The sequence below is a fragment of the Limulus polyphemus genome, unplaced genomic scaffold, assembly GCF_000517525.1.
Source record: "Limulus polyphemus unplaced genomic scaffold, Limulus_polyphemus-2.1.2 Scaffold1585, whole genome shotgun sequence".
NCBI classification, from domain to species: Eukaryota; Metazoa; Arthropoda; class Merostomata; order Xiphosura; family Limulidae; genus Limulus; species Limulus polyphemus.
In genome coordinates this window covers 83,015-109,711 of record NW_013667195.1, presented here as the reverse complement: position 1 = coordinate 109,711, position 26,697 = coordinate 83,015, and the positions used below count along the sequence as shown (strand labels likewise).

Genomic DNA, 26,697 nt, shown 5'->3' with positions numbered 1-26,697 from the left:
CTCTATTCTTCGGGTTTCGTGGACAAGAACACAACGTTGTTCCAGGAAGATGGAGCACCATGTCACACTGCTAGAAACACCCAAAAGTGGCAGGAAGAAAATGGTATCCAGAAGTTGCCCTAGCTGAGCCAATCTCCTGACATGAACCCCATCGAAAACCTCTGGGCCATACTCGACCGGCAAGTCAAGAAACAACCAAAAAAACCAACTTTGAAAAGTGATCTACTCCAAGTTTTGAAGGAAGAGTGGGCGAAAATCCCACAATCTAAAATTGAAGAGCTGATTTTCACGATTCCCCAAAGGATCAACGAACTCCACGAAGCGAAAGGAAGATCTACTAGATATTAATTAAAGGTGAAAAGGTGGTGTCTATTTACTTGTGACCACGCTGTGTAGTGTTGAGCTAAAAATTTTGTATATAGATCACAGCACTTAATTGGGTAAAGCTAGATGCAAAGGAGGTATCCATTAGAAATACGTTTTTAGTGTTCGAAAATGTTAACATTTATATTTTATTTCATGCTCATATAATTAAAAATATTCACTATTCACATGTTACACTCAAAGTATCTGCTATTTGCATTACATTGAAGATATCCAGTATCCATTTATTACACTAAAAATAAGCACTATTCACACATACAATACTTTGAAAATATCAACTACAATATCCAATATTCACCAGGCCCCCAAAACATAAGGTGCAGAAGTAGTTTTATAGGCCAATCCTATAGCTCATTGTAAAATGCACTGTATAGTGGAGGTTATCAAAAAAATCACTGAATTAAATAGATGTTATGTAAATTGAAACAAAAACTAAAGATAACATTTCTCAATTTATTTTGTTGTGAACTTGTATTTAATGAAAAAAGAAAAAAACACAAGTCAAACCATTTTATTTTTTCAGACCACTTAAATGATCTTTTATTTCATATATGATCATTAATTTTTCTCTAAAGTATGGTATAACAGTAACTTTTTGTTCCCCTTTAAAGTAGTGTCCTTTAATGATCAAAATAAATATTCATAAAAAATATGTTCCCCTTTAAAGTAGCGTTCTTTCATAATCAAAATATATAATGAAAGGAAATTTAGTGTGCATCAGTGTCTGATGATGTCTCAACATCCATTTCTTTGATTCTTCCTTCATCCCCTTCTTTGTCACTCTCATACACCTGCTTCTCAATCTCTATTCTCTCAGCATTTGATCTCCTTGAGTGAAGTTATCCTGAATTCCAAAGATGGATAGCTGTTATGGGATCAAAGTCACTTATTGGAGGTGAGTGAAGCATGACCAGAAGCTGATCAGTGATCCTGTCAGCTCCCAGACAAGATCTCCAATTGGTCTTTATCACCTTCATCTTGCTGAATCCTCTCTCATCCTCAGCAGAGCTGGCTGGTACAGACAGCAGTAGGTCAAAGAGGCAACAAATGTTAGGTAGCTCCTCTTTAACCCTAGGGATGATAGCAGACTATGGCTAGCCTTTCTTGCTATGCCTGGTGAAATTAAGTAATGAAATAGATGTAGAAAATGTATCGGAGAGACCACCGTGAGAATTGTATTATTATTCCTGTTTTTAAATCATTATTTCGTGTTCATTTAAAATTTTATTATTTTTTGATAGTGCAGTCTGCAAAGCTGGACTAAAAAGTGTTTGCCCTAACATGCATACATGTACAAACAATGTACATGCAGTAAGTTAGGTTCTCCAAACAACTTACAAGTTTGTAAATTTTACTTGCCTGTTTTTGAAAAATGTTGACAAAAAAGAACTTGTATGTACATGTTTCAAGTGTGTGAACCTTGATGCAGGCTTGGTGTCATATTATAACATATATAACATTATAGCAGCATTCTGATCGAAAACAGTAGTCATCTTATAAAAGCTCAAACAATCACTCCATATTTCAAATTTTATATATCAATTCCATTACGCTGATACAAAAAGTTTGAATATTGGACAAAGTTTTGGCATTTTTATTAATGAAAGTGCATTTACTTTGAATACATCCGTGCCTTCAGAAGGTCCCAATCAACACTTATCTTCTCTCTATCAGTGCCAGCTAGCTAGCTAGCTTCAAGATAGGATGGAAGTGGTTCGACAAAGTGACCACAGCTTCATATTCAGAGCCTGAAAATATAGAGCCTTGTGTTATTCATTTTCTTTCGTATATTTTCTTATTTATCAATATATTGCTGACTGAAAAGTTTCTTACATAAAAAAAAATGAGAATGAATACTTGAGAACGTTTGTTATTAGTTGAGGTATTTATACTGTTAAGGAATGAATATATATATATATATATATATACTATATACACACACACACACACACACACACACACACACACACACACACACACACACACACACACACACACACACACACATATATATGTAGAAAAGCAGTTTATATTATATTACTCTTTCCATTAACTTTTCTGTGCAAATAAAGTCAATCATTGTTACTATTGGCATGCTTTATAGGGAGGGACTTTGTGCTGTTAGTTTTGGTTTATGTTTTAGGGGGCTGTGAGGCTAGGCACTGAGTGTTTTGATATGAAACATTTCACTGCTTAAATAACATTTAAATTGTTTTTGCTATAAGTTAATGTACAAAATACTTTGGAATTTGACTATGTAAATAAATTCAATGAATTGATTAATATATTCTGATTGGATAATTATCTCATTCGTCGTCTTCTGGCCAGAAGTTAAAGCTAACAACCTGCATTGCCTCTTAGACACCATTGATAATGTCTTCAAATTGTCCATGATGGCTCCCTTCAAGCTGATCTAGCGCAGATGTCATGGCACCTTCAATATCTCTGGTTCCTATCACTCCTCATCCTTGAAGTCACCACCCTTAAGACCCTGTAGATGAGGTGTTGTTTTCCATTTAGAAAAAAATAAGTACAGGGAAAGAAGAAAAATATAAAAAACATGAAAGTACAAGCATGATATTCTCATAACACAATGTTTCAGACTGGAATACATGAAATTTAATCCTAAGTAGTTTCTGATTAGATTAGAAGTTTGTCACATTAATGAACAGAAACTGTCTGTCTGGTCTGGATTATGATGTGAGATTGTTCTTAGCAAATTTATTATACATGCTTTTTACTTTTTCTGAGTGAGGCTAAAATCTTCATTAAAAATTGTGACATAGAATGCAATTGCATCTTACATTTTCCTCTCAAAAGAAGAGAAACGTATATGAACTTACCTGGTCTTGTACTTCTGAAGAGTGGTAAGAGATGCATTGATGGAGGCATTGACATCTGCTACAGTTGAATTCACTTTCTGTGAAGTGAGTGACATGTATGACAATGTTATCCCCACATCAAACATAAAGTGGAAGAACTTGCTCATGTACTTCTGCTTTAGGAGCTTCAAGAAGCCTTTGGCTTTGGCATCAGTTGAATACCCTGGTTGTGCTTCAATGTATTTCAAGGATGGAAATAAATAGAATGGAGTGTTAAGAGACTGATTGTAATGCGAGTCACAGTTATTAAAAAAACAAAACAAAAAACAACAGAAAACATGTAATGGCATAGTCTGTAACATCCAAAACTATTTTATGAAATTAGTCATTTATGTTTTGTAATTCAAACTGTTTGAATCAGTTCTGATTATAAAAGCTATTATGCTAAATTTTACAATTCAGTTTTTGATTAAATGATCCTAGTTCAATTTAACATCATCACCTTGATCCAGTTAAAAGTTACCTCGTGTAGGTGGGAAACCAAGGTTCTGTATCCTCTTATTATCTGCTTCAATGCAGTTTCCAGATGAGGCAGCCATCTAGTTCATCCAGCTCTTGTAGGTACCGCTACAGCTTCCCTTACTGTCTCTACTGCTAATTTCAATCCATTCCTGTTTTTCAGACTGTTCTTGTATAACTGATAGGTGTTGAGGAGGAATGAACTTTGTGTGACACATAAGGGAATGCCCTTCATTGCATCCTTGTACACGAGTTCAAGAGAATGAGCAGTGCTGTGTATGGCCAACAGAGGTGGACTGATCTGTTTCAGGTTTGCAGCTATTCCTTGATTCCTCCCGAGCATGACTGCTGCCCCATCTGATCTGAACCCCTCAAGCTTCCTCTGAAGACGGGTCTGGTCAATGCCAAACCTCTCATCAAGGCTGTGAAGAATCATCAGCAGTTGCAACATTTGTCACAGGAACAAGATCGGTAGCCACTGCTCCATTGATGGCATACTGAACATACACAGTTTCTCTCCCTGTCATGGATGTTGAACCATCGCTGATCAAAGGGATGAACTTTGCTTCCCTTATTCTTTTTTTTCCAATTCAATTCTTTCAGTCTAAAGACCTGTAACACATAAAAGGAATAAAATTAGAACTTCAACTTGCACATAAAAAAGTAAAGAAATAAAGCAAAGGTTCTTAACACACACCAGATTTCTGTGCTTACGATTTTTATTTTGATGTTTTGTATCCATAATATAATTTCATTTTGCTTATGCAGCAGTTATCTTTTCAGAGGCAGGATAGTATATGGAAATGACATACCCATCTGGCAGCAGAATTTTAATGAGGGATGAGTGAAAACAAAAACCTCTTTAAACTTTTGAGAAAGCAGGGTGATCTGAATACCATTCCCAACAAATTATGATTCCAGCAGAATAAATTGTAACTGTTGTGTGTTTCATTTCACAACTTTGGAATGTTTTTTTGTTTTTTTGATTTAAATACAATCACATAAGCATAAGATATGTACAGTAGAAAAAATAAACAACAGTGTCTTATGCATGTAGGCTATATCCACTTATTCAGCTAGCCAGTCTGAATAGAAGTATGATTCAAAAGTAATCTGAGTCTTGATTCAAGACCACGTTCATATAAAAAACATTTGGGCTATAATCAGTATTTTGGAAGGCCGTTTCCAAATGTGTTTCAATACGTTATTCAGAAATTACTTCTTTATACAGTAGTTTGCTGGGAGATTGATTGCTGAGTTGAATCATGCACAGAAGGTAGAGAATAGAACACACTGTGCTCATTGACATAAAGCTCTCCAAATTGATCAATCATGGAAACAAGCTCCTTCCCTCCAAAAGGTAATATGTCACAATCATGTTTCGATACATGCTTATGTTAATAGAAACTCAAAATCAGTGACTTTACCCAAAAGATGTTTGGAAATGCACTAAATCTATTTTTCGTATTTCCAACCAACGTGTTAAGATGTGATTTGAATCTATAGTCATGAAAAATATGGGAATATTGACCACATGAATTCAAAGTAGAATGCACAAATAAATTTCTCGTTATTTTACAAGTTCTACTCTTGTCGGCAAAAGTGTTATGAATCCGACATGGTCTTTCCATCCCAATCAGCTACTTTGCTAGTCGAGATCTGTTTGGTAGACTCTTAACTTCGTTCATGACTTCTTGCAAGTTATATGCATATCTTATTAGTCTACTTCCTTGTACAGTATAGATTTAGGTATATTGAAAACTAGACTTTAGATTTTAGTCTAGGTACTGTTTTGATCATAAATTACAAAGATAAAGGATTTACGAGCAACTTGTAACTCCATATTTCAATTCAGTCGAATTTAAACCTGAACTTGTGAAAACTAATAAAAATACTGATAAACACTGACTTGACACCATTTTTTCTGATTATAAATTGCAAACTATAATGTTATTCCTTAAACAATTGTAAATAGATCTAGAGGTCAAAATCTAGAGCTAGAGTTTAGTCAAAACGCAATTCAGTGCATCATGCTTTATCACTATAAGCCGATTTTACCGAGGTTGAGGGTGCATCGAATGAAGTTGAGTTTTGACATAGACTGATAGTCTAATCTACCATCAACTCAGTTATCCAGTGTTTACTTGCCAGAAGTTCAAATAGCTGGGTATCTAGCCCTATTGATTGGACAAGCATTTAATGAAACTCAAATTGGGTCGTTGCACAAAATTTATGGAAATTCCATTATTTTGGAGTTTTTAATTTTTTTTAATGAAAACATATCTCTCAAAACATAAACCAAAAAATATATATATTGTATCAGATAAGGCCAAAAATGCCTGAAAAACATCATAATTTTTCATCACTGAAAGATCAATACTCTTATTGGGAATAATAGATCTAATCTTTGGATTCTACAGCCATTTTTTTGCATTGTGCAACTTATGTTTTTAATTACTTGCGTAATGTAAATGTTTAAACACAAAATGACTGGCAAACATACTAATCCAACAATCGCAAGGTCATACCAGACCCGAGAGTAGACTCCAAGTTTTATGCATGGAACTCCTACTTTGCTTAAAGCACTTCTAATGCATTCTAGCACATTGTCCATTTGACAGTAACATTTCTTTCCACTGGTGTATTTCCTCTTTCATTACTATTTAGAATGTTTCCCAGGTGCTCAATGCAGAGAATGATAAAATTTTTATGTGTTGATTTCAAAAGCCACGGAGCTTTGAACTTCCTAGCCTCTAAACAAGGCGAGCAGCTTTGTTCGCAGCTTTACCACTCACTAGCATAGGTCCTTTGGGATAGCTCAATCAAATGGGGGGATATTTTAGCTGCAACAGTCATTGCAAAGGCTATGAACTGCCTGGAACACATCATCTTGAACATGCATTGTTTGACATGTATACACACACACATCAAGTATAGCTTACATGTACACACTAATTGTTAGGCATGATATACCTGCTGTATACTTAGTACACCAGTGCAGCTAGCACACACATCTTTGAACAAAACATTTGTTACAAGGGCATTCATAGTGATGATGTTTGTGGATTGTACATGACTGAAGAGTGTTCATAAATTTGGGAAAGTCCATCCATGGTTTGTCATAAGTTCTGCTTGGTTAAGAAATGCTTAGATCAGTTTATGTGGATTCAAACTTTTAATGGTCCTTTTGATTTTAAAGGGTCATGCAGGTTACCTAGCAGACACTTTTTTTATGGTCCCACAAGCATTTTTTGGGGCCATTGGTTACCTGGCCACCACTAATTTTGAGCCTTGTTCACATATTAAACTGAAACTACCCACTATTCACATATTTTACACTGAGAGTATTCATTATTCACACACATTAAACTGCAAATACTCACTATCCAAATGTATTGTCAGTGGCTAGCATGCCAGACTATGGATTTATTGGTCCAAAGTTTGAATTCTATTGCCAAAAAAAAAATAATGCTCTGCACTTTGAGTCATAGGTGTGTTATAACGGTGATGGTCAAATCCCACTATTTGGTCAGAGAAGGGTAGTTCAAGAATTGGAGGTGGGTCCTGTTGACTAGCTGCCTTCTTTCTAGCCTATAAATTTCAAATTAAGGATGGCTAGCACATATGATCCTATGCACAAATATTCAGAAACATTTTAAACCAAATGACAATTATTTCTTATAATTAATAGATTTTCATGTGGATATGCATGTATGCAGCTTAAATGTACTTTACCTCTAGAGACTGATTAATTTTCAAAGAAGTAGATGTGAGTTAGTAACGTAACTGGGTTATATATACTGTATTGTTTTATACATTAGAAATATTAACTTCAAAATTTTGTGCAATCCTTCCATGTAGTACTGCCAAAAATACAGTCATATTTTGATTATTATCAGATTCTTTAGTTAGATACTTTACAATGTGCTTTGCTGCTTAAAGATTTGACTTATTTGTTTTATAGGATCAGGAGCAGGAGCAACATTAACATTACACATATTATGCCTTTTGAAAGAAATTCTGATGATCTTTCCATATAAAAGCTTGAAAGCTGTATGTGAAACATTGCTTAAAGTTATGACACTGGGAAATATGGTAAGCTTACTCGTGTAACATATTTTTTGTTTGATTATTTCCTCTTGTAGTTAATTTGAGATTTGATATTGAATTAATTCCTTCTTGAAAGTAATTTAATTTTTTTTTAATTATTGAAAAACAAATTAGTGTATTTGAATTGTAGTTCCAATTTACTGATGTATAAAATAGCTTGGTAGTTGTTTGTATAAAAGTGAAGACAGACAAGAGAGAAAGATACTGAAATCAATTGTTTATGGAAAGTTATAATTAAAATCAATATGTATTTATTATGAGTAAGGTGAAATATTGTAACTGGTTAAGCAGTGGTTAGATGTTAATGCGAAGTAGTTGTGCATTATATATGTTCAGGTTTTATCTAGTAACTTTGAAGTCATGCAGTTATCAGTTACAAACATAAGAACTAGCTTTAAACATGCTTCAGTGCAATGTATATTAAATATAATAATTATTTAAAGAAGCATACAATGAAATTCAAAGCAACTGAAACATTTTTTGAGATGATGAAGCACTAACAGTTAAATGTTTATTTTCAATTATCAGCTTGTGACATCATGCTCTCTTCAAGCACTGTATGGACTGTTTGCTGGTAAATCTTCCCCTACCAACCTTACGGCTGAGCTTAATGCCCAAATTGTTATGGTCAGTATATGTATATATATATATATATATATATTATCAATATGTACTTTAATGTCATGGAGAATTAAGTAGAATTTGGTTTCTGAGGTCATTTAATATTTTTTCTTAGTAGGTTTATTTTTATGTATGTAATAGTGAGTATATATATATATATATATATAGTAAATTAATTAATTAAAGCAATAAAGTAACTAAACTGGTTTATGAGATGATGCAGTATTAATAGTTAGCTGGTTTGATGAGCCCTAATATTATAGAAAAGGAGTCATTGGCACTGGATATAGCAGATGTAGTGTGGTTGACATATTATAACATATTCTTCTTTGCTTTCATTTGTAAGTTTTCATAATACAAAGTTTAGTTATCAATCTTTCACAGTAAAGAAAATAATTATAAAGCACAAGTGATACATATAGAAGAGTGAAAAATGAGTAATGGCAACTAAATAGTGAAAATACTATAGAAAAGTGAGTAAGTTGCACAATGCACAAGTATTTTGTATGTGAGCTGTTTGCTTAACACAGAGCATTACACTGTGTTTTCATGCTGTGGTAGAGTTTAATCTCAGTGACCAAATTGCCATATGGTATTTCAGACCTGGGAGCCTGGTGTAGTGCGACTGCCTGTACTTTTATAGGCTTTATACTGGTAGAGCAGTTTCAGAATGATTGGATCAGAACCAATCACAGTCAATTATATATGCCCGGTAATCTTGATGGTAGCAGAAACTAGTAACTAGAAATATGTCTAAAGATTGTAAGAAAAATATTATAAACAAGTGAATATTTTTTCAAGGAGAGTAAAGATAGCTTAGAACTCATTATTTTATCTGTAATAATTTGTTTTGCAGCCTTCTTTATATTAACTCTTGTTATAGTTTTCATGCTATAACTTTTGAATTAGTAAGCATGTGTTAACAACATTTGGCAGATTATCAGTAAACATTACAATGCTTTCATACACAAAATATAAATTTTTTTCTTTATTAAGTCTTAAAGTTTGTTAAGCACAGTATTTGTGTGTTATATTTTTTCTTCACGATTTTAATAATTATTTTCAAGACTGTATATTTCCAATTGATGAAACAAGTAGTAAATTATGTGAAGTGAGACCTTACATCTACTTGTATTTATAAAAAACATTTATATGAAATAAGCATTAAGAAGTTTTTTGCAAAATCCATTGTAAATCCCAGTGGTCACCTTAAAGTCAGAATAAATATTGTCTATGGAAATAACTCTCAAATGTGTTGAGTGATATCCCATCTACCAGACAAAATTCAAATGCTGATGTTAAACTAGCCAGTAATAATGGAAAATCATTTAAGGGTATGCAGTTGAGTGCTTACACTCACAACATCTCAACTGCTACTGCCCTTCACTGTCTATCGCCAGTTGTGGGAAGGCACTTACCCTTAAAAGTTCTTATAATTCCTAAAATAGAAATTAAATAAAACTACACTAATATTTCTACTATATATTACTCCCAATCTCTGCCCTTACAAAAGAAATGAAATAATAAAAGATCTTAAATAAAATGATCTGGCAGTATAGGTTATTATTGTGAGTCAGTGTTATAATAATAATAAAACATTCAATAACATTTGCTCAGATTTCTTGAAGTCTTATCATATATAAATTATCCATATTAGATTGAGAAACTTTAAACATGTAACAAGAAAACCTTTTATGATCTAGTATGGTTTCTTAGTGTGAAAGTATTTAAGCTACATTTTGAAGCCTATTTCTGTTGTTGAGACATTTTGCAAAAACTATGCATTAGTGTCTTTTTTATGTTTTTTTTTATTTGTGTAATAGGCACTATATGACTACCAACCAAGTATTAATGATGCACAATCTCTGATTGCTTGGCTAACAGTGATGTCTGTGGCATTTCAGAACCTTCAAAAGTAAGTGACCAAACAAAATATTTACCTAACAATAATAAATGGATTACTTTTATATTTTGATTTCTGACTTCTTTCTTGAAGCAAATATGGAGAGTTAATCACACCTTATAAGAAATGTTTACATGTACTAATGTATTGGTGTGTTGCTGTAGGTACAAGCTATAGTACCAGGTGGCATATTTAGCACCTACAGATTTTGTTCACAGTAAATTCATGTCTGTTTGACAGTTCAATGCTGCTCTGGCTATATCTATTGTTAGAGTGTTATACTTGGGCTTTCAAAAGATCATTAACCCTATAATGATGACGTGCTGCAAACTGAAGCACTTTATTCAACTCTCATTAAATTTTGTTCCAGTAATATAACCAGTGGATAAAATTGTTTAAAATTTGACAAGAACTTTCATAAAAGCATTTAGTTTGGGAAAAAGATTTAATTTTTTTTCCAACTATTTTTAATAAAAAAATTCATTATTTAATGTAATTATTTGCACTCAGCCTCTGAATAGTTCACATGTAAGATGATTTTCATTTTGAGTATAAAAATACTATTTATTATTTTACGTTTTTCATCTTTCACTTGCATAATCTTTAGAACATCTTAAATAAATATCAAAGTTTTTAAGATAAATTTTTATATTTTATTTTCCTTTTTCTCTACCATACCACTAACTCTAGCTATTCTCATCAATGTACTGTGCAATGAAATACTTAAAATTATGAAGTAGAAATATGTACACACCTTTTTAATTTTTCATTGAATAATTTTAAAATATCTTCTTTGGGTTATATTAATAATTTCATATCTTTATCTTTCACTTATAGTTTATTTTTAATGTTTTATTTTCCTTTCTTATTCTTTATCATTGATTATTTATGTCAACACACATCAGCAGGTACTCATGGGTGATAGAATGGTATGAATGGCAGGGATACCTTAGCCTCTGGCAAAATCTTTTTGTACATATATGATAATGTAAGCCTTACAGAGTGAGGGGATGCTTTCATTATTTTATAAAAATTATTATACTTTTGAAATTTAAATTTTAAAACACAAATAATGCATAATTAACTAAAATGTAAAAATAAAACCTAAATACAATTTAACTGTCTGTGTAACTATGACATATTTAGGTAAGAAACAACTGAAGTGCTATTGTGAACAAAGCAGCCAACAATAGTGTATGCAGTTACATCTACCCAAGGAAGGCAACTTGGTGCCAATTTAAAAAATAACCACTGTTGGATTAGTGTAAAATGAACTCTTTCTAACGTCTATAAACACATACGTGTTGAAAGTACATGTAACTTCTGAAGCTCAACATTAACTACAGAAAGTGGGTATGGCACCTGTCAGTGGTTGACAAAATGTATTTCTTGTTTCAACTGCATTCAGCCAAAGAACTTTGAAATATATGTCATAGTTATTTGCACTCAGACTAAATATTTTAAGCAATATCATCAATGTATTGTGCAATGAAATGTTTTAAATTAAAAATAGAGAAAATGTACATACCTTTGATTTTTTCATTGAATTGCAAGTTTTTATTTTTTCAGAAAAAGTTTATTTTTTATGTTTTGTTTTCCTTTTCTATCCAATAGCATTATTAGTTATCGTGACACACATCAGTGGGTGTTCTTGGCAGCAACACTGTAGCTATCGTCAGAATATTGGGGCATTTGCCTACTTCACCAAGCCTGATAAACTGAGGCAATTTGGCTTATATTTCAAAAAAGGATTACACCTTTCTAGTATGCATTTTAAAATATAACTAACACATAATTAACTAAAATATAAAACTAAAACCTAATTAAAATATTTATAGGTGAGAAATAATGCTAAAGCACTAGTGTGTATGCAAGAAACAACAATGCTAAGAGCATTTGAAAAGTTCTCTGTGGAATTCTTTGTGCCAATTGTAAAATAACTGTGGTCTTTCTATTGGTTACAAACATCTAGCTCAACCAAGTATAATTGGCTGAGAGATTGCAACTGCATGTGTAGTGAGTGGGCATGGCATCTGCCAAGAGTTCCATGAAATGTATTTTTCTTTCCTCCCAATGTACCATAAGGAGCTTGAAAGAAGAATGTATAAAAAGAGCAATTAACTTAGTTTCTGTCTATATGTAAAAGTATAGTGTACAGAAAGAACTATTTAAGTTACAGAGATGAAGAGTTAAAATTTTGTGGACTTGTGTCTCAAACTGAAGTATAAGATTTTTTCTTTAAGGTTTCTATGAACTAAAGGAATTAAAACGTAGATAATATAAAACTTTGAACTATAATGTAAATTTAATGTTAATTTCATTGGTATACATTAGGTTGCTTAATTAAATCCTGAATGTAACAAAATAAAATCATGTGATGTGCAGTACAGGGGTACCTGTAATTTATAGGGTTAAAGGACATGACGTTATGAAGATGGGAGTTTTCGCACATACACACATATGGTAAATCATTTAAGACAGCAGCAGACTCAATAATCACAATGTATTTCAATCGGGATATTTGTCCTTAGTAGACTATGGTTACGAAGGAGAATCTTCCAAAACCAAAAGCTATTACAATGAAGCCAAATATATCTCCTTTGACAATTAAAAATATATTAAGCAAGGATTTGAAGTTGATGAAGGCTCAAGCCAATTTTTCATAACATTTTTAAATGTATCTTAAAATCACTGGTATTTTGAGAAGGATAGCTGAAAAAAATGGAGTTACAGCAATCCCATTTGACCACATACCTGTCAAGCCTCCAGTGCAAAGCCAGTAGATTTTTGTGTGTTTGGTTGACATAAAAATGGTCTTAAGGGTCATTGCCCATGAACTGTGGAACGTCTGTTAAGTTTTGTGGTTTAAGATTCACCTTGCTATCTCTTGCAGAATCTTTTTACAGTGGAAGTCTGATGTCGAGCAGTTGTGCTCAACCATGCCATGAAATTGATATTAGTTCCAAGGGCAAATTAGATTTTAGAACATCCATGTAAATGTAGTTAACCTTGTGTTAAACAAAGTATCTTTAGAGTTAATTAAATGGGTCATTGAGAATAAAGTTGGTGCAGTTCTAAGTATAAAAGGTATATATTTACAAAAATTTGTAAAGTATCAAATTAATTCAAAGTTTCTAGTGCTTCAAATTATTTAATACTATTGCTTTCCATTGAAAATTTCTTTGGGTCTTATCTTATCTGGAGAGAATATTATTCAATCCATCAAATAATAGGAATCCATGTTTCTTACATGTTCTTGCACACTTGATAAGTTTGTATTTTAGCACTAAGAGAAATAAAAAAAACTACAACCTTAAAACTGCTAGAAAATAAAATGAATTATTACTCAACAGACTTCTTTTAATGTTTTGGTAAGTTACAAGATTTTGCAGTATGTAAATGATGAAAAAAAAAATTGTAAATTCAGTGAATAGTGAAATAATAGGATAAATAATGCTTAAACATGTACATTTTATAATTTATTAAATGTAATGTAATTTCACAAGGATCTGTTAATTTTGTATGATACAGAATATTGCCATAATTTCTGCAGTTTTGGACTGTAATGTCATTTTCTTGACTCATCTTGGTGTTGTTCATATGTTTTAAATATCCAATTAATTAATGCTTATTTCCCTGTGTTTCCATGTGCATTTTTGTTTAAATTTAAACGTTTAAAATTGTTTCAATATTTGTAATTTTTGTGTTTTTTTCTTTCAGGTTAGATTTCCATCTTTCTACAGTCCATGCTCCAAAATTATTTTCAACAGTAGTACAGTGTTGGTTGAGTGAAAAAACTGAGGTTTTAGTGGCAGTAACAGCCATTCTTCAGGTATTTTCAGCAAACAAAAGTATTAAGATCAAAACAGTTAAAATGAGATATGGTTAAAATATACGTATTGACCATGTGTCCAACATCAACGTTAATGTTTGTTTTTTAACCATATCCCATTTTAACTGTTTTGATTTTACTGTTGATGCTACTTTACATCATTTCCACATTTTACCAAACAAAAGTATAAATGTGTGTTTGGTTGAAATAAGTAGATTCGTTATTTTTAAATATGTATAAGATTGGCTTATACATATTAAATTATCTAAATATATGATCGTCGGCTATGCCTTCACTTTACAAGACCAGAAGATTGGGAGGAGATCAAACAGTGTTTTTTTATAATATTAAATTTATATGTAGTTTCAAATAAAATAATCTCTTGTTCAAATGTGCAGGAGAACTAGATGAATTGAAACTGAAAAAAAAAGATTAAAATAAGGCCAGGCTTAAAAATATTTGTTTGCTTCAACCTGACTGACTGAGAGATTTTTTTTACATTATGACCGGGGAAATTTTTATTTTCACCAATTTCTGCCGATATACCAACCCATCAGTCAAAAAATTTGCTGACTTTTAAAATTTTTATCGCAGTATAATGGTTAGAATATTTTTTTTGGAAATTCATGTAGTCAGTTTTGATGTAGGAGGGCATCACCTGATTACCAATCAACAGCTGAATTATTTTAGTCATGAGGGCATTGTAATGGGACAGTCAATCCCACTATTCGTTGGTAAAAGAGTAGTCTTCACACTAAACTAATAAATACCCAACCTAGCAAGGGAGAATTTACTATTGACGAGTATACATCAATAACATTGTGAACACAAATCTGTTCAGTGTATCATTCTCCGAAAAATATTCTCATGAATTAAGGATTCGGATCAAAACAAATTAATTCTGATTGGTATCTTATTCACTTGGAAGGAAGTACTTGTAGATTTACATGGCGAACGAGATGAAATAGGAGAACAAACTGTAACATTGTCGGCAACAGTCAATTTAACTTCTTTTATTGAGGTAAATATTGACCAACAAATGCGTAATACAAAATAATTTGAAATTTCTGTAATTCTCTTCATAGTGGCTCGGCATGGCCAGATGGCTATGGAGCTCAACTCGCAATCTGCGGGTTCGAATCCCTGTCCCACCAAACATGCTCGCCCTTTCAGTCGTGAGGGCATTATAATGGGATTGTCAATCCCACTATTCGTTGTTAAAAGAGTAGCCTAAGATTTGGCGGGGGTGGTGATGACTAGCTACCTTCCCTCTAGTCTTACACTGCTAAATTAGGGACAGCTAGCGCAGATAGCCCTCGTGTAGCTTTGCCCGAAATTCAAAACAAACAAACTCTTCATAGAATAAATGTTGATATTAACTGAATTCATAGTTTAACATGTTATGTTTTAGGTGATAACAGAATTAGTGGTATTTCCAAAATTTTTTTGCCAACCAGTTTGAAAAAAAAAAAAATTACCTACCTATCTACGTACATCTTAAATCAGTTTAGAGTAACAGCAAACAAAAATAATTTTAACCTTGGCCTAAATGCTTGTTTATTACTTAGAACAAAATACTTTTGTAATTTCTAATTTATTTTTTAAACTTGGATTTTCTACTTATAAGTCTCAAGAATTGGGTGAATCAAAGTGTGTGTTTCATGATATTTTAAAGTTACATTCAAAAGCTGAAGAACTTTATTATCAATAAAATTAGCATCAGAATGTAGCTTATAATTCAAATTTTTTTATTATCTAAGTTTTAATTTTTAATTTTAAAATATAATATTTGAAAAATTCTCAGCTTTTCCTTTTGCTGTCACACGATGTATAAGTATTCTCAGTTCTCTCCCTTTTAGTTTGTATAACTTAATTATTATAACATCTACATTATCTAAGTATTGTAAACACAATCTTTAAATAATTACAAGGTCAGTTAGACAGTTTCAATCATCTAACTTCTTCATTTGCTGAGTTATCAATAAATTTTCCCAACTGAAGACAGAAGCCATGCCCACTTGTCTTTAACTTTCAATGCAGTTTTCAAAATCATGTGTTCCTGTTTGAAGTACATGTTCATAACCAATAGAAAGAGTTTATTTTTTACTTCAACCTTGGATCTGTTCTTTTGGACTTAGCAGCAATAGGCATTAGTCCAGAAGAAGTGATTGATGTGTGTTGTAAGTACAGTTAATGCTAATAGCAATAACAATTTGTTTTAATCTTGTGGATATGGGTAAGTCAAAGTGCAAATGTCACAACCTTTTTACAGAGTTACGTTAAAAATTTAATTCAACTACTTTATTATCAATGTATGTCAATCAATTGTCATCAAAGTATAGTTTATAATTCAAGTTTTTATATTATTTAAGTTATAATTTCTTAATTTCAAAAGGAAATATTTCAGTAAATTCTCAGTCAGTATTTCTCTGAGTCACATCATGCAGTGGCACATTGACTTTTCATTTATAGATTTTTTTCTCTTCCTTTATTAGGGTTTCAGATTGCTAAATCAATTAGAAACAATTTAGATATTGACAAATCGGAATATACAATTTCCAGCTCTTTTTGCTTTACTGTATTTGCTCTAGCCACATGATACACCCTCTCACATATCTACAGTTTTTTAGAAATATCTATAATTCTCTCTTATGATGCTATTGGACATGTTTATAACCAATACAAGGAGCATACTCTAAACTTCATAAAGCAGGTAATTGTTTTACTTTGTTGCCAAAGCTGATAGTTCACAAGGAGAGCTTGATGTGGTTAGATTAAAGGTGTTGCTATGAGAAGCAGTGGAAATTTTTAACCTATTTATAGGTTAGTTAGAAAGCCAAGTAAGTTATAGGAGTTTGGGAACCTTCTATTCTAGTGCCTGATATATTTTTGTTCTAAAATAAGTATTTGAAAGTTACGTGAATTATTTCTTGAACAACCACCATAGTGAGAAAAAAATAGGCTTACCAAACCACACACCTGTGTAAAAGAAGCCTCAAGTCTAAAGTAAGTGCTAAAGTGTTTTACTATATATATTAACAAAAGTAACTAAAAAAGTAAAAATGAGGAGCTCATTAGGTTAAATAAGAAAATTTAAGTGAAAAAACTCAAGGTTTTTGTGATCTCTCCCTGAGTAATGCATGTGGGCTGTCATCACAGGATACAACTTCATTTGTTTACCCTAATCTCTCACTGAGTGATTTATTGCTTTGTTGTGCTAGTTAGATATGGTTCAAAGAATAATAAAACAAAAAATAAGTAAAAGTAGTTATAAAAAGTTGAGAAACATAAAGATTTTAAGATAAATAATTGTAAATGTCTGTTACAATCTGCAGTCATTCTAGAAAAGAGAAAGGTATTTTTGATTTTATTTCATGTTTTTCAACCTTTGCTACAGAAAGTGAGAGAGGAAGTATAAAGGTTTACTTAAAAATGTAATATATTTATTTATGAGGTTCTATAGGTTATGCAAATGAAATATGAAACTATATGATGAAAAGAAGCTGTTAGGATAAATAATTGTAAATGTCTTTTACATTTGACAGTTATATTAGGGGAAAAAAAGGTATTTTTGAATTAATTTAGTATTTTTCATCTTTTCGTTCATTTAAGGATTTATTAATTTCAGAACCAAGAACTAAGTTAAGAAAGTAGCACTTAGTTTTCAATTTATTCTATTACAGTTATTGATTAACAATTGCATCAAACCATCTGTGGAGGAGTTAGAAGCCATGAATGAATCTGAGGCCGTTACTTTTGTCCAAAAGGTCTTTCATCATTTAGAAGCTGCTTTAAAGTATCAATATCATGTTGCTTGGGGAGAAGTGATAAAAGTTTTAACAACCTTTTTTGAGGTAAAAATGAATAGGAATGTATTTATTACTTACTTAATCTTAATATTGTTTGTATGAATACTAGTTATATTTATTTAGTATCTTGTTTTTAGTTGTTTTTTAAAAGACAGAGTCAGCTTGCATAATTTATGAGTGTTATGAATATTATCAAATTAGTTAATATTAAACTAGTATTTAGTTTCTAAATGTTTCTTCAAAGATTTAATCATATTGACTTATTTTTTGTTACATACACAGACTACTTTGGTTGAACAGGTATGGCTGTTTTTTGAGTAGTTGGAAGCAAATTTCTCATTTTAATTATATTTGTAAGCACTTTTTTCTTGTGATATTTTAATGTTTTGAATATACTGAGTAGTTAGTTAGATCACATCAATCAAGTTGCATTTGCCTAGCAAAAAAGGTGGATGGTCATAAGAAACTAAACACAAAATATTGTATACAACTAACTATCAATTCATTTATAAAATAATCTTGATACATTTGTTTGTCTCCCACAAGTAGTTCAGCAGTAAGTCTGAGGGCTTATAATGCTAAAAATTGGGTATTGATATTTGTGATAACTTATTGTGTAACTTTTCATTTAACAACAAACAAGCAATAATGTTTATGCTGGCAGTAAAGACCATTTACTTCTTTTACAACTATATTCTAAAGTGTTAGAATGTTATAATTACTTTTCTCCTATGAGATCAAATAGTACAGTTGAGTAAGACACATGCTTGTGGTATTTTTAATTTAAACTGATTTCCTTAAAATATATTAGGTAAGTCTGCTGTATAATAGGAAGATCGACAAGATAAATTATGAAAGTATGCTGCATTTCTAAACTGAGATCGATTTACTCTAAGAAATAAAGAGAATGGACATTGTGTAATATAAAATGTAAACTAAGTTAATAGACACAAAACTAGATCCTGGATGATAGCCTTCTCACTGAACTTGTGAATTGATAAACTGGCTTTCTTCCTTCAAGGGGTTTTCCTGTCAACCAAGTAATGTTTAAATCTAACATTTGTTACTTAATGGGAAGTACTGGATTTACTAATAGTGACTAGTGCTACTTTCGTGACTGGTAATTCTCATTCTGTAGAGGGGTAGTCATAACCTCTAAATATCATCAGCCCTATAAGTGAAGGACACTATTGTCATCTACATTATTTCATAACTTGCAGCATTACAGCAACACCATCAATAGGCAGAACAGGTATTATCTCTAGAAAACAACATAGGATTAAAGACAGCTAGAACAAAGTCAATTTAATGATTTTCTGGTCTGTGTTAAACAAAAACTGCATAAATTCAGAATAAATGAAAAATTTTAAAATGCATATTTGGAAAGGTTTAATGATTTTTTATAAGATTAACTTGTTGTCACCTGGATTGTGAAAGCTTATAAACACAGCAAGTATATAAGCTCCATCGTGTTGTTTCAAAGGGTCTGTGTGTAGAGTCTGCTGAAATAACTTCATAAAGCTCTACGGGCTTTACATTGATGTATCAACATAAATATTAAAAGACATTGAGTTTGAAGGGAAAATTAAAAATAATTCGTAAGTGTAGAGATAGTAATGTGAAATTATGCATATTACAAGAAGTTAGGAAAACGCTATATGAAGAGTTGAAAGGCATGTATATATTTCTATTTCTTAATTTTAAACATTTCATTGCACTGTATGTTGATAAGTTAGTGATATAGTAGAGAAAATGTAAAATAAATTATAAAATTTACCTTAAAGAAACTTGATATTCATTTATTAGGTTCTAGAGATTATGCAAATGAAATGTGAAACTGTAAGATAAAAAATAGCATTGTTATACATAATAAAAAATTCATCTTGCAGATGAACTATTCAGAGTCAGAGTAAAAATAACTACATTAAAAAATGTATTTTTTATCTAGAAGTAGAATGAAAAATCAAATAAATGTTTTATTTTTCTGAAACTGCATACTTTTAGGAAAGTTCTTTTCAAATTTCAAACAATTTCATCCACTAGTTTTATGTTTGGAATGAAATATAATGATAGCAACGTTAAGTCCTTACAATTTGGGGATGTGGCTACCATAGGGTTAATACAATACATAATGAAGTAGTAAGGAAAATAAAACCCTTTACATGTCAATAATATGTGATAAAATAAAACATTTGTAGACAGTGAAGTAATATGTGTATATACATACACACACAAAGAATATCCTTTTACAGTGAAAAATACACAGTTCAAAAATAATCTCTTTAACCCTTTTGGTGCCTTGTATGGTATGCTAACTTTGACTTTTCATAAGTAAAAATTAAAAAACTTATAAAGTCTCTAAATTTGAACAGACACACATTTCAACCGTACATCATGTTAACAATGAGACATTTTGAAATTTAAGTTTAATTTTTTGGTAAACTTATGAATTATGATGAAATAAAAACCAGTGCATAACATAATTATATACTGTGTCATTATGCAGAATGCCCATAACTGCTAGCTTACAAGCAATGTTACTTGCTTCATTGGCCTATAGCTTACACAGATTCTTTAGTATCTCTGTTTTGTTCTGACACTTTCTAAAATATTGTTCGTTACACAAAATATTTAATTGTCTATCAAAGAGACATGCATTTGGCATTAAGTTTTATATTTTTGCACATCACTGTTATTTGTTTTTATCTTTTACATTCTAACAAACATATGCAGAAGATTAATGTAGGCCTTATCATGCAGGTAGAAAGTTGCAGATTTCTGACTGAGTACAAGTAGTTGTTATGAGTAATACATCATGCATTAGCCCACTTTGTTAACAAAATGGTATTGTATATTCTAAAGTATTAGAAGTAATATAAGTATATAGTATTTATGTTATTCTATCCTATACATAAAACTTATTTTTGTTGTATAAAACTGTCTCAAGTACTAGAGGTTAGAGCACACAATGAGGCTTTTGTTCTGTACTATATCACAGACTTTGTAAGTATAAACAATTATCTCCTCTTTTTAGATTTCAAGTTGCCATCTAACAAAACAATTACTTGAATAAAATAAATAAACACACAAGCAATACAAAACCATTAATAATGTACACTGTTTCATGCCACATGATGTACAAACAAAAAGTTTGGAAATTTCCATTCCATATAAGGAAGAAAGGGAGTTCTACAGATGAGACTGAGAAAGAAAATAATCTAAAGTTTCAGGTTACATACTTATGATTTTGATAAGTTTAGAAACAAAATAATAAAATAAAAACATCTGGTTAACTGAATTTTACAGTTCTTGACATCACCAACTTCAAAAATTCACTGTTTTTGTACTATTTTATCTATAAGTGAGAATCAAATTTGTTCTAAATAGATGCATTTCAGGCTTTGTTTCATCTACTGACAAGTTGTCTCAATGCAGGTGGGAAATTTATTTATTTACATGACCTGAATAAAAAGTTTCATATGAAAGCTCAAGCTCTACACATGTCATTTGTGATATTATTTTCGAGCAAATTTGTGGGGATGTATCACAAATAATGTTTCAAAATTGTTCACCGTAGTTAGGATGTTCGTTTGCTGCCTCATTCTTTTTGGGATTTCTGTGTTTTTCTTTGTGATACGTGTTCAATCATGTATTCGAGATTTGGAATCTCGTGTTATCTGTGCATCAAAATTTGGCTCTTTCCTCTTTGGTTGCACATTTGTCACAATTGAAGCCACGACATGCCCCTATTCATTTCTCATCATGATCCTTATCTACCTATCCCTGTCCCCTTTCCAGGGGTTTCTCATCTCGTTGTTTTATTCAACATTGATGGGCATGTTGCCAACAGTACTGGAGATTCACCAGAGGTTTCCAGTCCAGTGGGTGTTTGTCTATATTATATTGTTACCCTTTTACGATCTTTTACTACTGTTCTATGGGTTCTTCAGTTTTTATCAGAGGGACTTGTCCTACTATTTTTTTTCTCTTTCTCCTTTGTCCCTAATACCATTTTCCTTCCCCATGACTTGGGATCCTGCCACTAACCTGCATCTATCTGAGGCGGTATAAGATTTTCTGTCTCGAAAGGCATTTGCACCTGTTCATCATCTTTCTCCTGGCTCTTATTCCTGGCTATTTGTTGTCCTTGTGCCAAACCAGGGATTGGTGGCCTGTACTAGGTTCATCCCTCCTCATTATAATTTTCAATATGCCCCGTTTTACCTTGTTAGAATAATTTTTCACCCTTAGGTGGTCTTTTTCTCCAGGCTTATCAATGGCAAAGAGGAATCTTGCGAATGATTATTTGCATATTCCAAGATTTTATTTTATTTCTCTTTGGTTTATTCTCCACTTGGTGGTTTCTCTGTTTTGTGCACTGCCCTTCAGACTTGCTTTGGTCCTGCATGTTTTGTTGGGCATTCAGAGCATTCATTCATCATTCATATGCTCTTGGGTTTAGTTATCCTCTTTCTTTGGTCAACTGGCTACTGTTCTGAACAGGAGTCCACCTGTTACCATTATCGACTGATGCTGGTGGCAGCTATAAAGGGCTATTAATCAAATTGGAGAAGTCCTTACTCCAACCTATCCAATATCTTGTCTTTTTTTTTTCTACACGCATCTCATTTGGGTCTACCCTTCTTTTCTACTTCCTTCGATGGGTTTTCAGGTCGATTACAGCTTACTAAGCTCTATCTCTTTTGTGGATGTAATCTTCCATGTTAGGCTTTATCTCCTTAGGTCAGACTCGTATATGGGCTCTTTCATGGGCTTTGCAGAACCAGTGGAATTTCACAGGAATCCTTTATCGGGTCTTCTTACCCTTCCTCCTACCTGTGTTGTCAATCGGTGTTGGTGGTTAAATATGACTCGTATGTCGGCGGGTGTCCTGCTTCCTCCTCCTCATCTGGTTTTCCACATTTCATGGATACACACCTTCAGGAATGGAGGCATAGATTGATCAACTTGAAGATTTGGGGTTTTTGGTCTGCAGCCAAGAGGTCTTATCCTATCAATGTCATGGAGCTTCTCGCTGTAGGTCATGTTTTGGTTCATTTTCTCCATCTGGCCAGAAATCGTTTGGTAATGATCTATTCTGACTTTTTTCAGTGGTTGCTTATCTTGATCACCAGGGTGGCATCTGTTCTCCATCCCTCCGAATTTATATGTTGGATCTTCTTTTTGGCCTAGCACCTTGATATTCCTATAATTGCATGTCATGTTCCAGGTGCATTGGCTCTTGTAGTGGATCAGATTCCTGTCCAACCAATATTTATCCAATGAAGTGGTCTCTTGATCCATTTGTTTTCTAGTGGCTTTGACTTCAGTGAGGTACTTCTCACATTGAAGCTTTTTCTATGTCCATTAGCCACAAATGGCCTTGGTTGTGGTCTATGGTTCTTTGTCTTCTTGCTCTAGCTATTGATATTTTCAGACAGGATTGGACCTACACCTTTGTCTATCCTCTCATTCTCCTTCTTCTCCGGGTGATTTCATTTGTCTTTGATACTCCATGTTCAGTCCTTCTGATAGCTCTTTCCTGGCTGACTCAGCTGTGGTTTCTCCAATTTCCTCCTTTGTTACCTTTTCCTCTGTCTCCATCCCTTCTTCACCCTCCTAGTTACCAGTGTTTCATCCAGACCTTCCTGTCTTCCATCTTCATGCCTGGTTTTCCTCTGGTCATTGGTGAGGTGATCCAACTTCTCCCGACGACTAACCTCTTTCTGGCTTGTTTCATTCACCCTTCCTACACGGAAGTTTTTCAACACTCATGTTTATTTCTGGGTCAAGGGTTTTCCCCTGATTAACCCACTGTTCTTAGTCATGCGGATTTTCTCTTTTAATATTTGGATCAGGGTTTTTCTGTCCTTTTTGGTCTTAGATTTTTGGATGGTCCTATCTCACACCTTTTGTTTTTCCTAATCCTGCAAGTATTTACCTCTACACTTAATGTGTGGATGTGTTCCATCTGGATTTGTTGTCTGCTGCAGCAGGCTGCCATTCTGTATGGGGATAGGAATGTGGTCCTGCACTTCATCACTTTGCCTACATTCAAACCACTCTTCTTCTTTCTCCTAACTGCATGTGGATGTCAGTGGTCTGTTTATTTGCCATTGATGTTTCATATACTTTATCCTTCTATATATCTTCTCCATTCTCCATTTATGTGGGTGGAGATAAGTATCTATCAGAAATACATTTTCAGTGTAGGAAAATTATAACTTTCACTCGCTCAGCATCTAGTTGTGCCTCTAGCCATGTCATCATAGTGTCTAAGCCACTTAGTGCTCCCTGAGCAGTAGGAAAGCCAGCAGGATTTTCATCTTGATTCTCCAACTTTTGGTCACTTCCTTTGGTCCCCTTCTCCTTGATGGCACTTTCAACAACAGTGTTTTCATCCGTCAAGACACAGATACTGATTCTTCATTGTCCAACTTCCTAAGAATGAATTTACCCTTCTTTTTTCTGCTATCCATCCAAGTATCATACCATTCAGGATACCCAATTCCCTTTTAATTTGTTGTTTTGAAACCCCCCCTTTTTTCCTCTTTGTTAGATATACATGACTATTTCTATTTAAGTATAGTGCAAGGGTTAAATTTAGTTATTTTTAAAAGCAATAATTAATCACAAGTTTGTTTATGTAACTGGGTACGATTCATACAATGTGTAGTTCCATTTTTGTGATTTCGTGCTTGTATTATTGTGTTATATTACTAGAACCTTCTAAATTTTCTTGTTATTTTGATCGAGTATTATTACATCATAATGTTGCTTAGTGTGTAGAATGTTCTAGACCTCGGTGAGACTATAAATATGCATTTAAAATGTATTTCAAGTAAGACAAAGATAGATAATTTGTGAGTTTAGCTGTAAAGTGTGTATGGTAGAACTTTTGCTTTTTCTTTATATGAAATTATTGCAGGTTGTATTGAAACAACAGAGTATTGAAGAATAATTTGTCTTGTCAGTTGTGTTATAAAGTAGTTGAACAAACCTGTGTGGACTTTTGACAAAAAGAGAGAATTATTTAAAGCTTTGGATACAACTTTGCAATTAACTGTGTAACAAACATCTATATATACGTTTGACTTGTTTTAAACCTTTCCCAATGGACTTGGTATAATATACACGAGTTAGTATACACATTTGTACATGTTAAGTATTTATACTATAACTTTTAATTCAGTACGTGCATCTTCACAAAATTTGGTATACCTTTAGTAAACATTACAAGTCTTTTGTACACAATAAATCAAATTCTTAAATGAAGTATTTTTACTAAAGATTTGTTTGTGAATATATCGAGTCAATTTCATTACAAGTCTGAGTGGAAGTGATTTTCATGTTGTGATTAAAAATCTCGAATTTCTTTTGTATAATCTTTAAAACCTCCTAAATACATTTCAAACATTTTTCAGTAAAACTATATCTTATCAGTTATTTAATGATATACTTGAGTCTTTAGCCTGTAGAGAAATCCCGAAATTATAATGAAAAACAAGTTGTAAAATTAGAAATAAAAGGAGCAGATGTACCTTTTTTTCATTATTATTGGTCATGTAGTTTCAAATTACTTCTCTTATGAGTTTGAATTGCTAAACATATTTATATTAAACATATTTATATATGTAATTTATCAGCTTGCATAGGTATCCTACAGTGTTCACAACAAGACTTTTCGAGAGTAACAACACTGCACTTTGAACCTGTCAAAATATTTATAATATGGTTTGGTGACAATACAATAAACATTGTAATTCTTTGAATATTGGTAATCCTTTTGGGGTATTTAGAATTTAGTGGCATTGGTGTACAAAGACGTTATTTGAGCACAAGCTTATAAAATATTATTTCTATTTTCAGCACTTGTTCTTCAACCAATAAAAACTCTAGTTTTGGTACTTACACTCATTTAGTTTTGCAAGCCTTATAAATATAGTCTTTGGAAAATATTCTTACTTTTGTAGCTAAAGTGTAGTGTTTGGAATTTAGCAGTATGGGTGTACAAAGATGTTATTTGAACACATGCTTATAAAATCCTATTTCCTTTTTCAGCACTTATTTGTCAACCAATAAAAACTCTAGTTTTGGTACTTACACTCATTTAGGAAAACATTCTTACTTTTACAGCTAAAGTGTAGTTTAGAAGTTCCCTTATAAACAGACCCTTAAGAAAAGCAGGTGGAACTAAACAAGAGGTTTGGAAGAATGGAGTAGGAGGAGGTACCACTAGTTGATTTGCTAGATACATTGATTTCTCAGCAATTCAAAGTAGTGGGAGGTTCTAGATTTATATCCTAGCTTGCCAGTATCTAAAATTCATGTTTCTAATTCATTAACCACTTGTAGACATATACACCTGGAAAAAAGTTAAGCACCCCCGTGTTTTTTTCAAGTGATTCAGATTCGACGTTCTCGTGACTGATTATAAATTACCATTCAATCTAAACGTGTTTATCAAATGAAATTATGCATTATTGGGCACAAGAAAACAAGATTATCACCGTAAGATAACAATTTTTAATTTACATATCATGACATCAAAATACGTACAGTTTTCACGCTTAAAATTATCTTTAAGTATTGTCAGTGAAAGCTCAAAAACGTTATTGAATTGTCAAATCACATTACAAAATGTCAATCATGACCCACACATTGATAATTAGTCATCGAAAAGTCAATATCGGGTAT

The 26,697-nt window shown here is 32.3% G+C and overlaps 1 protein-coding gene across 2 annotated transcripts in view; it reads left to right on the top strand.

The window, feature by feature from the left end:
* Positions 1-26,697, top strand: part of LOC106464195 (RRP12-like protein) — a 150,038-nt gene that overhangs the window by 53,720 nt on the left and 69,621 nt on the right. For both annotated transcript variants that reach the window (XM_013924320.2, XM_022391898.1), the window contains exons 8-12: positions 7,690-7,820; positions 8,364-8,462; positions 10,280-10,371; positions 14,080-14,191; positions 17,875-18,045. In XM_013924320.2, coding sequence (XP_013779774.1) covers positions 7,690-7,820; positions 8,364-8,462; positions 10,280-10,371; positions 14,080-14,191; positions 17,875-18,045 — 605 coding nt within the window. The remainder of the gene's footprint in view (positions 1-7,689; positions 7,821-8,363; positions 8,463-10,279; positions 10,372-14,079; positions 14,192-17,874; positions 18,046-26,697) is intronic.